At 36.6% G+C, this 19,412-nt stretch overlaps 2 protein-coding genes across 5 annotated transcripts in view; one reads left to right on the top strand and one right to left on the bottom strand.

The window, feature by feature from the left end:
- The window catches only part of LOC139979473 (cytosolic carboxypeptidase 6-like), an 82,490-nt gene extending 75,444 nt beyond the window's left edge, over window positions 1-7,046 (top strand). For both annotated transcript variants that reach the window (XM_071990316.1, XM_071990307.1), the window contains exons 12-13: window positions 444-550; window positions 3,342-7,046. In XM_071990316.1, coding sequence (XP_071846417.1) covers window positions 444-550; window positions 3,342-3,512 — 278 coding nt within the window. In that variant the 3' untranslated portion in view covers window positions 3,513-7,046. The remainder of the gene's footprint in view (window positions 1-443; window positions 551-3,341) is intronic.
- Window positions 7,047-11,228: 4,182 nt separating this feature from the next.
- The window catches only part of LOC139979510 (DNA-directed RNA polymerase I subunit RPA1-like), a 40,364-nt gene continuing 32,180 nt past the window's right edge, over window positions 11,229-19,412 (bottom strand). For 2 of the 3 annotated variants that reach the window (XM_071990396.1, XM_071990404.1), the window contains exons 32-34: window positions 18,565-18,675; window positions 16,991-17,183; window positions 11,230-14,160 (exon numbers count right to left, since the gene is read on the bottom strand). In XM_071990396.1, coding sequence (XP_071846497.1) covers window positions 14,060-14,160; window positions 16,991-17,183; window positions 18,565-18,675 — 405 coding nt within the window. In that variant the 3' untranslated portion in view covers window positions 11,230-14,059. Of the gene's footprint in view, window positions 14,161-16,990; window positions 17,184-18,564; window positions 18,676-19,412 lie in introns of all 3 variants that reach the window. The other variant, XM_071990387.1, reaches the window with a different exon arrangement.

Below are 19,412 nucleotides of genomic sequence, written 5' to 3' on the forward strand. Positions count from 1 at the left end.
ATAGGGTTGGGAGAGGAGATAGGATCAGAATAATTTTTTCATGTCTTTATGCTTGTTATATGTAAACTCTCAATCTGTGATACTGCACTAGACACATTATCATTAATATCACATGGTCGGTCTTATTCTGTTGTTGGCACTGGGTTCAGGGTGCATCAATTAAGTACAATTGCAAACAGTTTCTCATTACCGTGCAGGCTCTGTTTTGTTGACCTTAAATTGGAATGTATCCTTCATCAACTTCTATCAGACGTTAGGATGTTCTTTTAAATAAATTCAAGAGGTCATATTCTCTGTTTATGCAATCGACCAGATTTAGGTACGTTTCATGATTTCTGCAGATGGAATATTGTGAAGTTTCTTGTGCATCATCTCTGCTGTTGTTTCTATGGCTGTAGTTATGTTTTTTGTATATGAACCCTTGACAGAATTAATGAAAAAAGATATGAAACTTGGAAGAAACCTGGGAAAAACCTTCTTGGATTATTATAAGATGACATCACTGATAATGCCCAAGCCTACAGCTGGACCTCAATTACACCACATGCAGGTAATGACTTATAAGTTGAACAACTTATAATATTTGAGGTTGGAAACAGAAATTAGTAGTGATAAAATTGCTTGAAAATATTGGCAACTGAAGAACTAAATTTGTTTGGTTACTCTTGAGCCATTTTGGAATGTGAGGTAGCAGTGTTCATCTTCATTTTATGAAGCCGTCTCGTTCTCCTTAGCAATCTGAAAGCGATCTTTAAGATTCGGCATTTTTTTCTCTTTCCATCCCTATCTGTCATTGTTACGGCATTGTTAAACACAGTACTGTTCTTGGGAGAATTGTGAGGCAGAAAAAAAAATGGCTGGGACTCTTTATTTCTGCTCTCGGGATCTGACAAGTCCTTTCGTTTGATAGCTTGTTATTTGTGAAATGCTGTCAGCAGCACATGATGATTATTTGAACATCCCCTCCCCCCCCCCCCCACCTCAGATGACAAACTGTGCAACAATGCTTTACAGTAAATATTGAACATGTAACCCATAATAATATTCCAATTAGAATTAATTGGATCTAATTAAATTAAATTAGAAGGATAGTCCAGACGAAAATTGACATTTGACAGATGAAAAGAGGAATAAATTTCTAAGCATACTGGTAAAATTGGATTTCAATTCCTATAAATAACATCATTTGAAGCTGACACATTTTGCAGGATACGTGCACATTAAGTATAAACAATTTTTTTTATGTTCTTCAAATTTTATTTACTATTTTCTACTTAACATTTTGGATGCATCTTCCTCAGTGTGATTCCACTACCTTCATTTTGTATTGTTAACTTCACATCCACTTAGGTAAAGTTGGAACCCTATCCAATGCAACTATATAGTAAAAACATGTAACTATAAAACATTCGTGTGCAACTATGACATCACACTTGTTTGCGTCAAGTTCACAATGGTACAGCCTGTGACAATTTTAATTGGTCAATATCTTGCACCTTACATAAACAAATATTTCACAATGGAAAGGGGGGTCCACCCCTTCCCAATTACATCCCCCCAGGATGGCATTCCCCACATGGGGTGACAAAGGAAGGATCCACCTGGGGTGCCAACTATTCTAGGTACACCAGTGGACCATGTTATCAGTTAGAGTCAGAAAAGGTTTCCAAAAATGAATCCAAATTAATCCTCAAAGTTTCTTAATCATGAGTTCCCTTATGAACCTTTCCGGGGAACCGTTCAGATAACTTTAAAATACCACGATCGCAAAATAGAGTTGCTTCTTCTCTTTCAAAATGGCAGCTGTAGGAGTAATGAAGATTGTCTTGTCATGATCCTATTATTAAGGTCTCCTTCATGTTTCATCTCAATATAAGATAACAGTGACTTAATCCAACCTGTTCCCTTTCTCATCCCTATTTTACTTTCCACCAAAGTAGCTAAAATTAAGATTGTAATACAGTGTTTAAGAATTCTGAAGTTTTTCTCCTCATCCAAATAAGTCTTAGATGATCTGTAATTATCCTTAACAATAAATTACAAAATGGATGATTCAGCCCCAATTCTAATATGCAGAGTAGCAACGGCTTAGGTACATCCATATATATGAGTGTGGTAGGTCTAGGCCAAGAGTTGATACAGCTTCTTTCAACATTTAACATGTTTTCTCAAACATTTTAAGCATCTCTTGTCATGATAATGCAAAGAAGAAAGAAAAAAAAACAATATACTCTAAATTCAAGCATATTTGGAGGTGAGAGAAAGTAATCTGTAAACTTAACTCTCTGGTTTTGAAAGCTGATATCAAATCTTTCTGATGCAAACTTACAACGTAAACGCATCAACTCTTTACTTCTGATTTCTCCTCTAATAATTTTTGTACCTCCAATGGTCTTTTGCGATGGTTAGCTAAATTTTATCCCATAAAGGGATTCAAGATTGACTTGGCCTCAATCTGAGAAAGGTTTAAACATACCAGAAAAATCTTAACAACTGCAGCAATTGAGCAATGTTTTATAAAAGCTTGATAGAAGTAAACATTTTGTCAGGTTTTAACTCATAATAGAATGTATATTTACTGCCTTTAATTATAGCTAGCAATAAATTTGCCCCGCAGCTTCGATATGTCTCTTAATTTTCCCTGGCTATCCCTCACAGATGTAATCACAGGGCCCACTTCCCCTAAAACTATGTTTGTTCAGCCCGTCGAGGAGAACTTATCTCTTTCCAAAGAGCGGTTATATGAAAAACTCATTTAGAAAGAAGGGAAGAAAAAGTTTGCCAACCGAGTTTGTCACAACAAGGGGATAAAATGCAGCTGCCTGCTGGTTAGAAATTTATCCATAATGTTCTTTAAATGAAAGAACCTAGTATCCTCCAAAGTTGGTAACCTGTCCACATATTTGAGCTTGCTATGTTTCCGCTCCCTTCCCCTAAAATAAGAAGCTGAACATAAAATAACTAATGTGTCCATGATGTAAATTGTGCCCTTTTCCGCCACCTAAACACCCCTACCTTTATCCCAGTTTTGTGCGTCATAGATGCTGCATACATCCATATTCCCTTCCCACCCCCCCCCACCCCCAAATAAATATTACACTCCATCTATATACATTAGTAATAGTAACAATTAAATGTCATCTTTAATTCTACGGTGCACACTCACGATACCCTGACAAAATGGTCATTACTTTTTCTCTGAGAAAATCTAGGCCTTCCTAATTCTATCTCTTTGTCACAAGTTAAGCCCATTTCCTCTGAGATATTTATGTGTAATTTTTACTCTGAACGGAAGACTGTGAAAGGCATAAACCTTGTTTAATCGATCATTTGTTTCGCAGAGGTCCTCCAAAGGTAGACACGGCAAGCATCATCGTGTGCGCTCTCAGTCCGAACTCTTTGTGCACTCTCCTAACTACGAGGTGACCGTGCACGAGAACCAAAGCCACAGCGCCCAGAGCAGCATGCCCTTCCACGGCCGCAAACAACACCTACGTGACGTAAGGAGATGATGCTTAAGGACTGATAACGTCCCAAGGTTCCTCCTTGACTGATCGTCAAGCTTTATTTAACGTTTATTTAATTCTCGTTGAGTAAGATTGAATATGGTATCTCAAGGGGGCCCAGAAAGGGTTGGTTATACAATAGTCTATAGTGTCAGCACACATTCGTAGTGCCTCTCTGTATTGAAATGTCATACACATTCCCCAAACGGTCCCTCTGGTTTGAATTGTAAATGGCTAAGATTCAAGTATGATGGATGGAGGCTGTCAGAGTCGACTGGGGCTTTCAAAATAGCTCCAAGTAGAGAGAGGGAGAAAATTGTCAGAATGAGTCAGTGGTAGGCAAAAAAAACTTCATCTCGTGGCCGGAGAGAGAGATAGAGAGAGGAGAAGAGTTTGGCGAGCACTCAGGAAGGTGGCCTTGAAAGTGGTTGTCGTACCACGTGATGAATCATTGGTAGTACAGTCATGTAATAACCATTCAAGTGCAAGAATTACTCATTCGTAAGTCATTCCAATTTGCAAGGGTTCATTCATCACACTTGTCTTTCTTGAAAAAGGCAGAGAAGGAGAGGAAAAAGAAGGTAAATATGGTCCAATGACTCGATTCATGCTTGAGAAGTATCAACATGTAACATTCTGAGCTTTATCCGTAGTTTTAACCTTTGTGCAACCAGTTGGCACAGTTTTCTCTAGACTTGTTGTTTCACGTCCCGCTTGAAGGCATTTGTACTGACTATAAATAAATATCCTGTTTCTGTCAGACAGATGTTAGGAACTGTTTGTACTGTCAGTATGAGTGCTTTAAAGCATAATAGGGGAGACAGTATAGATTGGTATTAGCATTCAGAAATTGTCCCAACCAGCTGTCTTTTTGAAGGGATAAGTTACCTCTATCCTTTTGAATGTATGACCCTATCAACTGCATATATATATCTCCATGCATATCATTGATTAGTAATATGAAAGCTTTGTTAATTAAATATTATTATTAATTATGTTAGTATGTTATTAATAAGTATTAAGTATATAAGTATATATATTAAGTATATAAGTAGTATATAGTATATAAGTAGTATATATTAAGTATATAAGTGTAGTAAGTATATAGTAAGTATATAAGTAAGTATTAAGTATGTTAAATAATTATTAAGTATGTTAATTGAGATCCAGGCTTGTGGGGAGAGTAGGGGGATGGGGATGTGAATTCATCAGGAATTGTCTATGAATTGAGTGGAGAAATGGCACAGGTATGAGCTGATCAATTTAAATAAAAGCATACATATTCATAGTTAAGAATCATGTGACTGCATCTGTGTATATCTAACATCCAGTTTCCATATTTAAAATGAAATGTGGACAAATTTCTACCCAGATATAGCAAGATCTGAAATAGTTCCATTTACGAGACTTTCTTTGTACTTAATATCCCTCGTTTTAATTTACTTTTTTGGTATTGGAAAGGGGGGGGGGTGTAGGGGTTGGTAACCATTATAATTTAATTGAGCTCATTTTACTCACGAAAAGAATTTAAGGTTACAAAGCTCAAGGTCAGTATTCATATGTAGTACAATATAAATATCATGTTAGACTGTTTCTGTCAACTCTAGTCTCACATGTAGCAAAAACAGATGAAATGAAACACTCCTGTAAACTGTATATATATAGATTAATATATTGCTTCTGATGTTTAGATATCCTATATCCTAAACCTCACACAAATATAGCTGACATTTGCACAAACAGGAGCGTCTCCCTGTAAAAAGGTCACATTTGCTAAATGTCAAAGTAATTAGTATTCAAGTACCCCCAGACGATACCACGAAAAGTATCATCTTTGTAATGAAATTATTGTTTATAGCTTTTAAGTGTGTGGATTTCTTAGACATTTGCAATATCATCCTATTTTTTGGTTCTTTGCATTTTCCTTCTGAAAGAGAATTTGTATATCGGTTCTTTCATACCTGAAATTTTTACTTATTCTTAAGGAAGGAAGGAGGAGACTAATATTTCTTCTTGGCCTCCCAACTTTTAATTTTTACCTTTTTGGAAATATTATTTCAACCCTTCAGAGTTTGCAGTAATCTTTGATAATACGAGTTTAATTAGAGGCAAAGTGGAACTTAGACTGATGTTGGTGTAAGAAGGGAAGGGGGTGGGGCGGGGCAGAATGGTGGGGGTGAGAAAAAGGTGCAAAGTATTGCTATGGAGACAATTTCAAACCTAGCATTACTTTGTGTTAAGAACTGCCATTTATGAAAAAGCTGGTTGCATTTTCATTACATAATTATTCACAGCCAGATAATAGTCAAATTAATACGTCTTCATGTTTATGTACAGTATTTATTCTGGCTAGTAATGATTCAATAGCTAATGAAAGAAACGAAATCTATAATAATTCACACCATAGCAACCAAGTTTTACGTGTAAGTGTAGCCTATATGAATCTACTAAGAACCTGTTTGAATCTATATTTAAGATATTGATATTGAAGGTATTGATATTGAATATATTTATGATATTGATATTGAATCTATATTTAAGATATTGAATCTATATCTAAGAACCTATATGAATCTTACTAAGAACCTGTTTATTACCCACAGGCTAATAGTTCTAAAATATGTCAAACTTTCTCAAACGTTGTATACAACCTTTATGTGTAACCCAGACACCTAACATACAGTATATGTATTCACAATATGTCCAATTGTAGCTACTTGGTGAGAGACATCACATAACAACAGCAATATGGGTTTGAAAACGGACAGGCAATTCACCAGGGACTAGATATTGTATTCAATGGACAACATGGGAAAAAGAGGTACTAAAACGTGGTGGATTAGTGTGCACTAGTGAGGGTCACATAGGGGCATATAACAACATGGGATGGACCTTTTTAGTCAGTATTGAACAGAGCAAGGTTTTTCATTGTTCATTTGTTGAGCACTTAATTTCATCCAGTATTGGCCCCAAAATTTTAGCAAAAATTGCCAATAATCGCTTAACTTAAATTTCATATTTTGATCGTAGAAAAGTATTGATATATTGTGTTGTGACACTGAAACCAGAAATGCCATCGTTATGTGATGTTTAAGAGATTCTATATGTTAGATAATAATCATTGTAATTAATAAAGACAAACAAAGTATTGAAGCACATGAGGCTAGATGATATCATAGTTAGACTTGACCAAGTCTTCCCACCTTGGGTGTATAAAACAATAAATAAGATTGTGATATCTCCAAATAGAAAGATTTTCTTAACTGTTTTGGGGGAGTTGTGCATCACATAGATCTCCTATTATATAATGTAAAGATGTTGGTTGGGTTTTTGTCTCTTTATGGGTTGGTAGTTTGGAATAAGCATACAGTGGTTATGCTAGAATTTTAATGCATAACTGTACAAAGATGGCGGCTATATTTATATGAACAAATGACTATACAATATTTCTATGATTGTAAAGCTGAAGAATTTTTCTTCTTTCTTATATTTTCTGATTGAAATGATAAATAATAAATATACAAATAAGCTTTAAAATGATTTGTTTTCATGACTTTTGATGGACCCCAGGTAGGGTCAGGTAGGAGAGGTACTTCAGGGGTCTGTATAATGGGGCAAACTGTTTGTGTGTATACGTGTACATCATTTGCTTTATGTGCATTTTAAAATAAAATAAAACTGTTAGCAAACTGCTTATCCACTAGAGAGCCTGTGTAATAGAATGTGTAAAAGTAAGTTGGCCTGACGTGAAGGACAAAAAGGGACGAGATTGCGACAACAAGCTGCCCCTGGTTGTTACTTTCCACCCAAATCTTCCTCCCCTTCAGAAAATCACCTCTAACAACCACAACATTCTCCTCACTTCAGATAGACTCCAACGAGCCGTCCCTGAAAAACCCATCATCGCCTACAGACGACCACGCAACCTACGAGACCTTCTTGTACGTGCTGCTGTTCCACCTCTAACTTCTAACCCCACACCCATTCAGCATGGTACCTTCAAATGTGATCGTACTTCGAGATGCATCGTCTGCAGCCACCACATTGTTGAATCCAACTCCATCACCAGCCACAGCATGCAACTCACACACAAGACTAAGGGTCACATCACTTGCACTACCACCAATGTCATCTATCTGATCTCTTGTAGAGTTTGCGGCATCCAGTATGTTGGCGAAACCAAAACCACCCTCAAGAAGCGATTCTATGGTCACAGATCCACAGTCAACACCATGAAGACTGAGACCCCAGTTGGAGAACATTTTAACCTTCCCAACCATACCATTAACGACATGTCCCTACAGGGGATTGAATCCTTAGGTAGCCGTCCTGACCTAGTACGAATCAGCAGAGAGAGGCTCTGGATGCAACGCCTTCGTACCATTCAACCTCATGGGCTGAACATTCAGGAAGGACATGACTAACTTTCCTCTGTTCCCTACTCCTTCTCCCCTTTCTCCCCCCCCCCCCTTTCACTCTTCTTCTCACAGCTCTCTTCCCCTCCATTTTTCTTCACACCTTTCTGTCTTTGTCCCTCTCCAGTTTATTCCTTACCCTGTGCCTTTAATCCTCTCTTTGTCCCTCCACAGTTTATCTCCTTCCTCTCCTCTTCTCCTGTTGCTTTCTACTTATAATCCCCTTTCATCCATCTCATTGTGTTCACCGTGCTCATTAACCTGTCTGTATTCTGTGCGTGTTTTTGTCCCCTATGTTACTGTAACTTGTCATTTAGCCTCTGAAGAAGATCCTGCTAGGATCGAAACGTCAGGCCAACTTACTTTTACACATTATGTGCATTTTCACGGGAAGGAGCCTGCAATATTCTGAAAAAGCTGAAAAGGAATTACAGGAGAGTTTAGATTCTTGCTGCTCATGGATTTCTGGTGTATTAAACAGAGTCATACTTGTTATTGTCATGTCAAGAAAAGCATAAAGAGCTTCCAGAGATTTGTATGAAACATTCCTTATCTCATATGAAATGACCTACATTTTCTTTTGAAATATATTATTTCCAAATAATAACACAGATGATCATTATTGAGCCTGATCCAATGCGATACTATTTGCTAACAAGTCCTCAACATTAGTTATTATTTTTGCAGCATTTTTTCAAAAAGAACATCCTCATTTGAGAAATTTTCAAACACAAGAAAGATTAAACCACAACTTGCATATCTTTATTATTATCCATCTCAGCAACAAACCATCCAAAGCTGTACCTACCTACCTTTCTACGTTCTCTTACTCGAGCCAAAGTACTCCTATCCAAATATAATTTTTCCCACCAGCGCCCGAAAAAAAAAGCAGCTGGAATACGACTAATGAGTATTAGCAAATCCATTAGGAAAGTGATCTTGATTCGCCTCACACATATTTTTTCAAAATAACTTTTTTTTTCTTTAAAGATATGATTTAGTTTACTGCGGTTACCTGTATCGTCATGACCTGCCGTGAACCTTTATCAATATTTGCATCCCGACGGAACCTCCCTCTACGTCTTCAGCGAGGTTGCGAGGGCCTCATGATACGGCCTCTGTGTTGATATGTTTAGAAACATGATCTGAACATTGTTATGGAATGTGAAGACAAAAATTGACAATTCCCTTCATAAGATACCTAGAGAGATACATCCCTTAAAAGCGGCGATTTGAACATGGCGGAGATAAAATTTCACGTAAAAGGGTGATAAGGCCTCCTCGGATGTACTCTACCCTTCAAACATTTCCATAAGAGCAATCTCTGAGAGCTACTTGGAAGCTTGAAAAGTTTACCTAGATTTATGTAATGTCTGATTTTGGTAATGGCTTCAGCTTACAGTAGTAATATTCACAGAGATAGTTCAGCCTTGTTTTACAAGACAGTTACCAATATTGAAGGAATTGGTTAAGAAAAGAAAAAGGCCTTCGAGTCGTCTTCTCACCATGTACTCGTTGTCGTGGTAATTGTGTTTATGGGTTATTTCTTCATCTATGTCATTCTTTGTTGACCTTACAAGAGACAGCAATTCCAAACAACGATACCTGATCCAACTTGGATATTTACTTCCCTCTTAACTTGGAACTACTTGATAAAATGAGACTGCTGAATTTGTATAAGCTCATAGCACACAGTGCAGGTCAAAGGTAGCTGGACTCTGCCAGTGGAAAAGTAACATTGGGTCGACAATGATGGATTTTGGGCATTTCTTTTGGCAAACACACAGAGTACTACTAAATGCGAGGTAGAAATTCATCAAAACTAAGGACACCCACTTTAGAAAAAATTTTGCCCTTACATTTTACAAGATTTTTCACAAGTTGTTGATTGCTGAGCAAGTAATTAATGATTCCTGTCTGTTTTCAAATTTTTTGTTGCCAAGACACTCTCAACAAAATACTTGAATTAATAGTTTTTCTACATCTTTTAAATTGATTTACTAGATATTATTTAAATACTGTTTCATATTTTTTTGACTTACTTTTTCGACCTGTGATGAATATCGCTTCAAAAAAAAAATTGAAAAATTTCATTATTTGGAATGAAATTGTACAAGTCATCAAGCTAATGACCTACATTTTTATAAGAGTCCAAGTATAAAGTAAAAGTCCCCCCCCCCCCCAAATTTTTTTTAAAAATCCTCAAGAAGCTGCTTTAAACTAGCTGATTATATTTCACAACCAAAATGAAAATTTAATCTTTCACCTCTCACAGGAGTCGGATTCCCTCAAATAACTTACAAAATGTTCCCCATGAAAGCTATAAAGTTTCTCGTCAAAAGATGCTGAGTAGCAACCCTGATAATTAGTTTTACCAGCTAATGACAAGATGAGCACCTGCCTAGTTATCATGTGCTGAGATATCTAGAGCTTACTGAGAACACTGTGGTCAAGAAATCATGCAACTGCTGTCTTCATGTCAAGGGTTCTAACCTAATAGGTGTGACACTATTTGTAGGGTTACTATACTTTTGGACTTTCACAGAAATGTCCTTTGGGAGATGTGAATGCCCAGGTGAGTGGAGGTTTTTTATCCTAAAAAAAAGAAGACCATATTTTGAGGTAGTAGCTCTTGCAAGCTCGTAATAAATACTGTGGGAGAACTTTTCTGACTGTTGTTTGGCCATCTTGCTACTCTAGTTTGAGCAGAGAAAGGAAGAGTAAGATTGAAGTTAAACATTTTCGTGTAGAAATCAAGTTTCGTCCATGAAAGAGGGAAATACACTAACCTGTTTCCTCTGAGCTAAGATATCCAAAATGCCAACAAAAACTGGTGCCAAATTGCACCTTTCATTTCCCTTTCGCTCCAAATGATTTTTACATATGCATTTGTCTCTGGGCCTGTTTACCCAGTTTTGTCTAGGGATGAGAGGGTAACCAAACTAACCAGTTTCCCCGGCTAAAATTTAAAAAAATAAATAACCTGCGTGGTTTACAGATGTACAAATAAACATGAACTGCACTTTTATCTATTTTGGGCAATATCGTAGGGTAACCGTATTTTAGCTGAAGAAAGGATGATTTGCTGTGGGGAAGAGGTTTCAGTTAAGGACCATCACTATTTAAGGGCATCAAACTCCCACTTTTGAATAAGGGTCAGTGGAAGAAGCGGACAGGGGGATGTGCCAATTGGCACATTTTATTTCTCTGTCATACCAAATGATTTACACACTTGCAAAAGTCTCTGGTCATGTTTTATATCCTAGACATGAATCAAGTCAATGAGATTCAACACAAAAGCTAAAACATGAAGTGTTCCCAATAAAAGCATATATTATCCAGTTTGAATGTTCGAAATGGATCTCTCCTATTTGCATTGCAATATGTTATGCAATATGTTGACCCCTGGATCCAATGAGAATCCTGAATTAACATGTGCAGAACAAATCAATGAAGTGCAAAGTAATACCCAACATAATTGTGTATAGTAATAAACATTTGATTATCGTGTATAATAGTACACATTTGAATGTGTATAGTAATACACATTTGATTGTGTATAGTAAATACACATTTGATTATTGTGTATAGTAATACACATTTGATTATTGTGTATAGTAATACACATTTGATTATTGTATATATTAATACCTATTGATTGTGTATAGTAATACACATTTGATTGTGTATAGTAATACACATTAAATTATCGTGTACAGTAATACACAATTGATTATTGTGTATAGTAATACACATTTGATTATTGTGTATAGTACCACACATTTGATTTAAGAAAGATCAACTCACTGTTTGGTGTAAACTGGTACACGCACACTTTTCAAATTCTTGGAGAATGGGGTCTTATGAATGGCTAGCTGCATTCAAACCACCTCTTGCATAAAGAGAACAACTGTATCTTTTTTCAGAGTCCTGTTATGGTAACATTCCACATCTTTGGATAACACATTTAAAAGGTCATCTTGAGGTCAAATGAAGGAATAGCAAGAAGATAAGCTTTTCCTTTCAGTTATATATTATAATCACAATGCACATATTTAATCATTTGCTGAAAACTTGTTAATCTCCTACAGGAGATTTTGTCCGAACTTAATATTCAAAAATTCAAATGATGCCACTTCATGTACACACTTAAACCTATCCACATGTTTGATTACAAATATATCCATAAGACATCTTCTTGTTTTCTAAGGAAATGCCTTACTCCCTTCATTGCAATGCACTTATATTTACATATATATGGATAACCCCTTCAACTTATTTTATACTATGACAATAAAGGTGCAATGTAAATGGTAAGGACTTCTGTAGAAAGTAAAGTTTCAGATCTTTTACAATTTGGTATAACATTTGCAATATACACTGCTGCAATATGAAACAGAATTAATGATATGATGAAAATAACCAAACAGAGAAATTGATTATCAATAACACTGCCAGTATCCTGACAGGATGTCCAACCACAATTTTCCACAAGCGTCGCTTTTGATCAAAGTCTTAAGAAGTTGATTTACATTTGCACATCGCTACCGCACTAGATAAAAACAGATGCAAAGCCATTTACCCGACTGTTTTCATATCTGGACGACCTACAGTTCCAATATATGAGATAATCTAGATCGATGTAAATCTACTTCATGTTGTGGTTTCCTTCAAAATGCCAGCTTAAAACTAACTCCAAATGTCAAGATTTTATTTGAATTAAACATTAACAGAAGGGGCTAGCAGGTGAAGTTCTTCTCCTTGGTCGTGCCATGTTTGATACAGAATCCTGACAGAAATCTGACTTCTGTGATCATTTATTTTCATTTCCATCACTTGACGTTCAATTACATCCATCCAACAGTCATGGTAAAAAAGTGAGATGTTTCAATGAAATACCTACATGAGTCAATGGTAATGGTAAATTGACATATTTGTGTTACTCTTAATATGGAAATACAATCAGCTGCCATTATTGAATGTTCTTATTTCACTGATCTAGGAAGTAACAAGTACCTAATTGTTCTTAGGTATGCTGGAGGGGCCTTTACTTGCATATTTACAGTTCAAGCAAGGATTTTAATTACTGAAGGATGGAAAAATAAACTGATAATATAACATGTTCAGCACACTCCATTGGTCTCCTTTCCCCAACCCCTCTCCCCCCTCCCCTGTTTTACCACCACATAAGAGCAAATGAAAAACATATTTCACTCATATGATAAGATATTTAAACCCAAGAAGGGCTCCCCCTCCCCCATTACTTAAACTATATTCTATGTCAGTTTGACACACCTGATAAATTATTTTATAAGAAGGCACTTTACATCCAGACAATCAATGATATATTTAATGCATGATAGAATGGTCATTTCTACTTAGACAGTCTACTCATTGAACTCTTATCCATGATGGTTCTGCCCAAGACTGATGTAACCTCCAGCAGAGCCAGTTTGACATTTCCCTCTACTACCTTAAACCCAGGTTAAAAGTTGATTTGAATCGGGTTTTTTTCTCAAAATCATAGAAATGACAAACCTTTTAACACATAAAGATGTTAAAATAAAAATGTGTTGATGAAAAAAAAACATTCCACTTTCCAATCACAAGTTCTCTTCTTTTTTTTTTTTTCCCCTTTGACTGTCGGCACTGAGCATGTAATAGTACGCCTGGCAAGTACCCTGTAGGCTGTTACCATGGTGACCCGACTGCTATTACTGGTCCTCAGCAAGGCAGCATCTCAATTTGATTACAGATCCTGGAGTTCTCTTAAAAGGGTTATTGTCCTTAAAAGGAGAACTGTCAACCATCTCTCGGGTGGCTCAAGTTATACCGCCGAGAAACCGAGGCAGGATGAAAGCTGGTTAAGCAGCTGCCATGGCAACCAAATATAATATAGTCCTCCCTGGTTTAGAAATGAAGTTTTGTAGAACTTTTTTTTTATATCTCTTTTAACATCAAAAAATGGCAATATCAAAGAGAGGTTATCTGTCTCTCATTTTGTTGTCTGTTGGTTTTGACATTTTGAAATGTCTTCAGGTTTTATATTACACAGGATCAAATTACAATTTGACAATATTCTCTGTAATCTCTCTCTCTCTCTCGGCTGGAAGTAAACGAGTTCTCCATGTGTGTGTCTTAAAACATGCTTGATAATACGTCAAAGCAGCCCGTGCCACCAGAGACGACTCGACCTAGAACTAGTCTGGCCGAAGGTGATTGTAGATCATCTTGGGTTCCTGAGCGAGAGAGGAAGGAGAGACAGAAAAAGAAATTGTAGTTACAGATGATAAAAACTGATGTTTCAAAATACATTTTTAACTTCTTACTGTATATTTAATACACAGAATGAAAGAGAATTCAGGACATTTTCTCATCAAGAAAGAAATCAATGTTTTACAGATCAACACATAAAAATCATTGGGATTTGGAAAATGGTCTCACAATGAAAATAGAGAATATAACAACTTTAGAAAAGGTTTCACATTCTTCTGACACTATGACATCACAGTATGACAAATATGGCAACCCTGTGAGAGAATTTTGTGCTGATTTATCTCCAATGTAGCAGTTTATCATTACCATTTTGGTTTATGAATAATTGTTCATCATAAAGCATGCCTATTATGTTAACAATGTGATCGAGATTAACTTCACTTAATACCAAACCAAACCTTATCAACCACATTATATTAACTGCATGCCTCTCACACTGAGTTTATAGAGACATCACACTACTTAATTTTTAAATCCATAGAAATTTTCTGGCCTTATTTCATCATTTCTGGGTCGATTTTATGGTGGCGTTATGCATTCAGATTAATATGTTGTCAGGTGCCTTATATTTTCCTACGGCCTTGTAGCACGACATAAACAGATTGTGCCTTACTTCAGTGCAAACTGCAGCTTTCATAGCAGATGGATTTGAATAGAGTATGAATGTTAGCTATCAAAAGTTAACTCCCTGACAAGAAAGTTCTAGAGAACTGAGATATAAGACTGAACTTCAAGTGTTACACCATGTGTTAGATGTCAAAATTTGGAAGAAGCAAAGTACAAATTCTCTTGAATAATCAAAGGACAGCTCTAGAATTACCAAAAACAAAGTACCTCGCGAATGATAACATCTCATAAAGGCATTCCGAAATTTTTTATTTCTGTAAGAGGTTCAAATTTTGGTTCTATTAACACTTTTTGCAAGTATATGGTGCCTTATAGCTTGGGGTACAAAGTTTCTCACTTTTATAAAATGTAAAAACACAGGGGAACAGCAGGGTGGAAGGGGGAGGGAAGGCTGGTGAACCAGAAAAAATAATGTACTGAGAATCAGAGCAACCCAATAACTTTCCCACTACGTTGCTGAGGCTGCTCTTAGTTTGTTGTTAAAGTTGAACAGATTGCAGCTTGTTATATATGTCACATTAAATAGCAATCCTCTTCACAGGTTTTTTAATCTCTTCTTTTAACTGAAGCCTACCACTTTGGAAGACCATTTCAGATTGAAAATGGGTTGCTCCTGGGTAAAAAATCCTCCTTGCTTTAACTGTCTCAAACTTGAACTAATTTCCTCCTGGGTGTCTATTCACAAAGTCTGTTTATTTAAACCTTAAAGTTAACCTAAAATTTTGTCTTGTCACATGCAAGTTTCCTGTCTTGATCCTCAGTCGTAGCATTCGTTGTTTATGTGTTCGTTAATTTTCATTTTCATTGGTGTGAAATTTGGCAGACTTCATACCGCCTGTTGAGATTTAATTGTCAGATTCAATGTACAACCTGCCAGTAGCAAGTTCCCATCTTGCAGTCAGAGGTAGTCTGCAATTGTTGTTTTTCTTCCTTTATAGAATCATTCCACTTTAGCACCAATCTTAATGAAATATTTCGATAGGAAGCTTTAAACCCATGACTGAAGCCATCAGCACATTTAATGTTTGTCTTGCATTTAACTGATGCCTTCAGTTTATCTACTATCCCATTACACTTTTCAGATGTTTCTGCAACCTTCACATACACACACAACCTCCCCCCCCCCTCAATAAAAACATTGGAAAAGGTCACCCCTATGTTCCTCTTCCCTCAACACCAATAATAAAAGACTTCATTACAATGTTTCCTTTTCATATGAAAAGGTTTTAAGATGTATCAAACTTAATCCATCTTTAGGGAATGTAAAAGTAACAAAGAATAATAAATCTCTGTACAACTTTCTACACTGAAGTTTGTGGCAATGGCACAAATCCATAACTTTCACTTAAAAGTGCCTAGGCCTCATGCCAGCAGCGCAATGGTTGTCAGCCGTGACGTCAGTCAGCAGAAGTTTGGTTTTTGTCAAAGCTGTTTACGCTCCTGCATATTAGGAATACTTTCAGACACCTAGGGGCATTTCAGAGGGCCATTTTGGTTATTCTTAAACCGAGAAAACATTTAGTGGTAAGTACCGTGGAAAATTTCAAGGCTACTCAGACAGCCGTTTGGGTCATTTTACATTTCTAGCTGTCGTTTCTCTTTTCTGAGTAGAGATAGCTTCACAAATAAAGGACAAAGGCTGAAGGTTTTTGCCTTTTTCTCCCCAAGCAGTGCTGGACATGACCACAATATATTTTGGCAAAATTTTTCTTGCCTTTTAGTATTGTCTATCTAGGTGTCTATGTGGATCTGAACCATGAAATATGTAAACAACTTTTACGCTCATCTGGGTCAACTTTACCTTAAAGATAGATTGTCTTTAAATCTGTATAATGACAAGTATATTATAAAGTGGAAAAATAATTCTCTTTCATTTGAAACAAGATCCAGCAAATCGATGGAACAAGACAACATAGACTGGATTTGCAGCAATATGTGGCGCTTTCTGCTCTTTGATTTTTTTCCTCCAGACACATCCCCCTCCACAACCCCCCCACCCCCTCCCACAAGAAAAGAAGTATAACAAAACAGGGAAACATTGTTCTGTTCTCCCAAATCCTGACAATTTTGTAATTGTTGAGGACCAAATCAAACAGATATTTTGAATAATTTCAGAGAGGGGAAGGGGTGCGGGTAAACTAGGGAAGTACACAAATAAATACGCACCTTGTAAAGTTGCTTTTCTTAAAACTGACATGCAACTCTCAAAGGTCATCTTCTGTATGGTCGAAGGGTTTGTCTCTAGACCCATTCTACTGAATGGCTTGTAGTGACCGTCGTATGTCATATAATCTGCTATTAGCGACAGATGCCTACGATCCACTGCGATCCCATACACGTTGAAAACGTCCGTGATTTCCTGTCCAAGCGAGAAAGAAATACAAATTATTCAATGCTGGCTTTGTGGATATCTTGTGGATATCTTGTGCATAGATGCTTTTTATGCGTAGCTACAAATCTCAGCCAATAGAATCTCTGTTTACACAACAACTAGAGAAAAGGGAAACATGTAGATAAATATGTAATCCACATGATTAGTGATGAAATACATCAAGAGTTGGAAGGGACAGGGAGATAACCAAACTTAACTCTGAATACTGTTGTGATAAAGTAACAACTTGTGGATATCTTGTGCATAGATGCTTTTTATGCGTAGCTACAAATCTTAGCCAATAGAATCTCTGTTTACACAACAACTAGAGAAAAGGGAAACATGTAGATAAATATGTAATCCACATGATTAGTGATGAAATACATCAAGAGTTGGAAGGGACAGGGAGATAACCAAACTTAACTCTGAATACTGTTGTGATAAAGTAACAACATACTTCGTGCTCATGTGCCCACTAAATGGTATCGAGGGAGAGATTACATGACAAACACATAATCTGGCCGGTTGGGTTTGCAAGTTTCTTTGTGGCCCGGGGTTCAAATCGTGGCAAATGAATTCAAAACTGTTTTGAGTTTGTAGACACATACTTAAATGTTAAACTACACAATTATGTCTAGATATTGTGAACCTGGGATGTCCCAACCAGAAAGGTCTATTAGCTTTGAGACCAGGCATACAGAAGTGGACAAAGACGCTATGAGCAGAACTGCTAGGCCTAGAAAATGCCAGAAAACCCTTCGTGATGGGTAGGCTGGGTACTGCAGCATTGATTTAACAATCTGAGGTTTGGATCACTAACAGACCACAGGGCCTACATTTTTGCACATGGAAATGAAGTAAAAGTGACATTATTCCTGAACATTTGTTTTCCTAGTGTTGGACCCACCACATACAAACACATCCTGTTCGATCCATACTATACGAATGTTAACACTCCTGCTACAAGCAGTAGTGCAAATTTACAGTTAGTGACATCTCACTGACCGACTTAATACAGCTTCCTTACATGATATATGGCTAGCTGAATCAATGGTGGCTGATGTATGTATGTATGTATTTTAGATCCTCCTGCAAGCAGGAACTCGCGAAGAAGCCTCATAGGCTTATCAAAGTCGCAAGCTGACCGAAGTCAGTCTCTTAGATTCATATTTAACGTCCATGATTATGAATTGTCAATTGTCAACAACTCTGTAACTGGACGACATACATTAATCTTGGAGTGACTCGAACTCGAACTCGGGACCTTATGGACCTTATCGGACCTTGGGACCCATGATGAAGGGAAGTGGAACTGGCAAATGCTTTGTGGCAAAGTCGACCTACTGTTATACTTTTCAAACACATTTACCTTCACGAGGACACGACAGGCAGCTTCAATACCAAATGTGTGTGCCATGGCATGGACATCGTTCGTGTACATCTTGAACAGGTCCAAAATATGGTCATATTTGTACAATTCCTGGAAACAAGAAGGGTGAATGCTCTTCAGAATTTGTTACATAATTATTAATCGGACACTGAACGAGCAAATTTACTTGTGATTTAAAATCTAAAACTGCATCAAAACTCTTCTGCTTTTCCCTGAGATATATATATCTATATATATATATATATATATATATATCTATATATATATATATATATATATATATATATATATATATATATATATATATATATGTACAGTTTGATTTGCACATATTTTCTTCAAGTTTTCCCTCATATTGAAACAAAATAATGTTATCATCCAAGAATAAAATGAATATATAGGATATATGTACCTTCGCTAACAAACAGACATTATTTAGATTGTAGGTAAGGTAACAAATTCCTGCAGAACTATCACAATTGTTACAGTGTATTAAAATAAGAGACTTTGTTCAAAAATGTAACAGCAGAGTAACAAATTCCAAAACATATAAACAATCATGCTTCCATCAGAGGTATGCTTGTATTGATATAGCCATACAAGCTCATTTGTTGATCTCCTGTCACATCCATAACAAAACTTATTCCTCCATCTCCCCCCCCCCACGAACACTCCCACCCCCAACCACCAGTGTGAATAAAAAGGGCACTTTTTTGTATTTTCCATAAATTATGCACTAGCCATTACAGGTTTTCAGCATTCAATATTGTAACCTGTTTCATCCAAGACTGTTGCTTAGCAACAACCACCGGTACCTCAACAAGGGT

This window comes from Apostichopus japonicus, chromosome 2, assembly GCF_037975245.1.
Source record: "Apostichopus japonicus isolate 1M-3 chromosome 2, ASM3797524v1, whole genome shotgun sequence".
Classification (NCBI taxonomy): Eukaryota; Metazoa; Echinodermata; class Holothuroidea; order Aspidochirotida; family Stichopodidae; genus Apostichopus; species Apostichopus japonicus.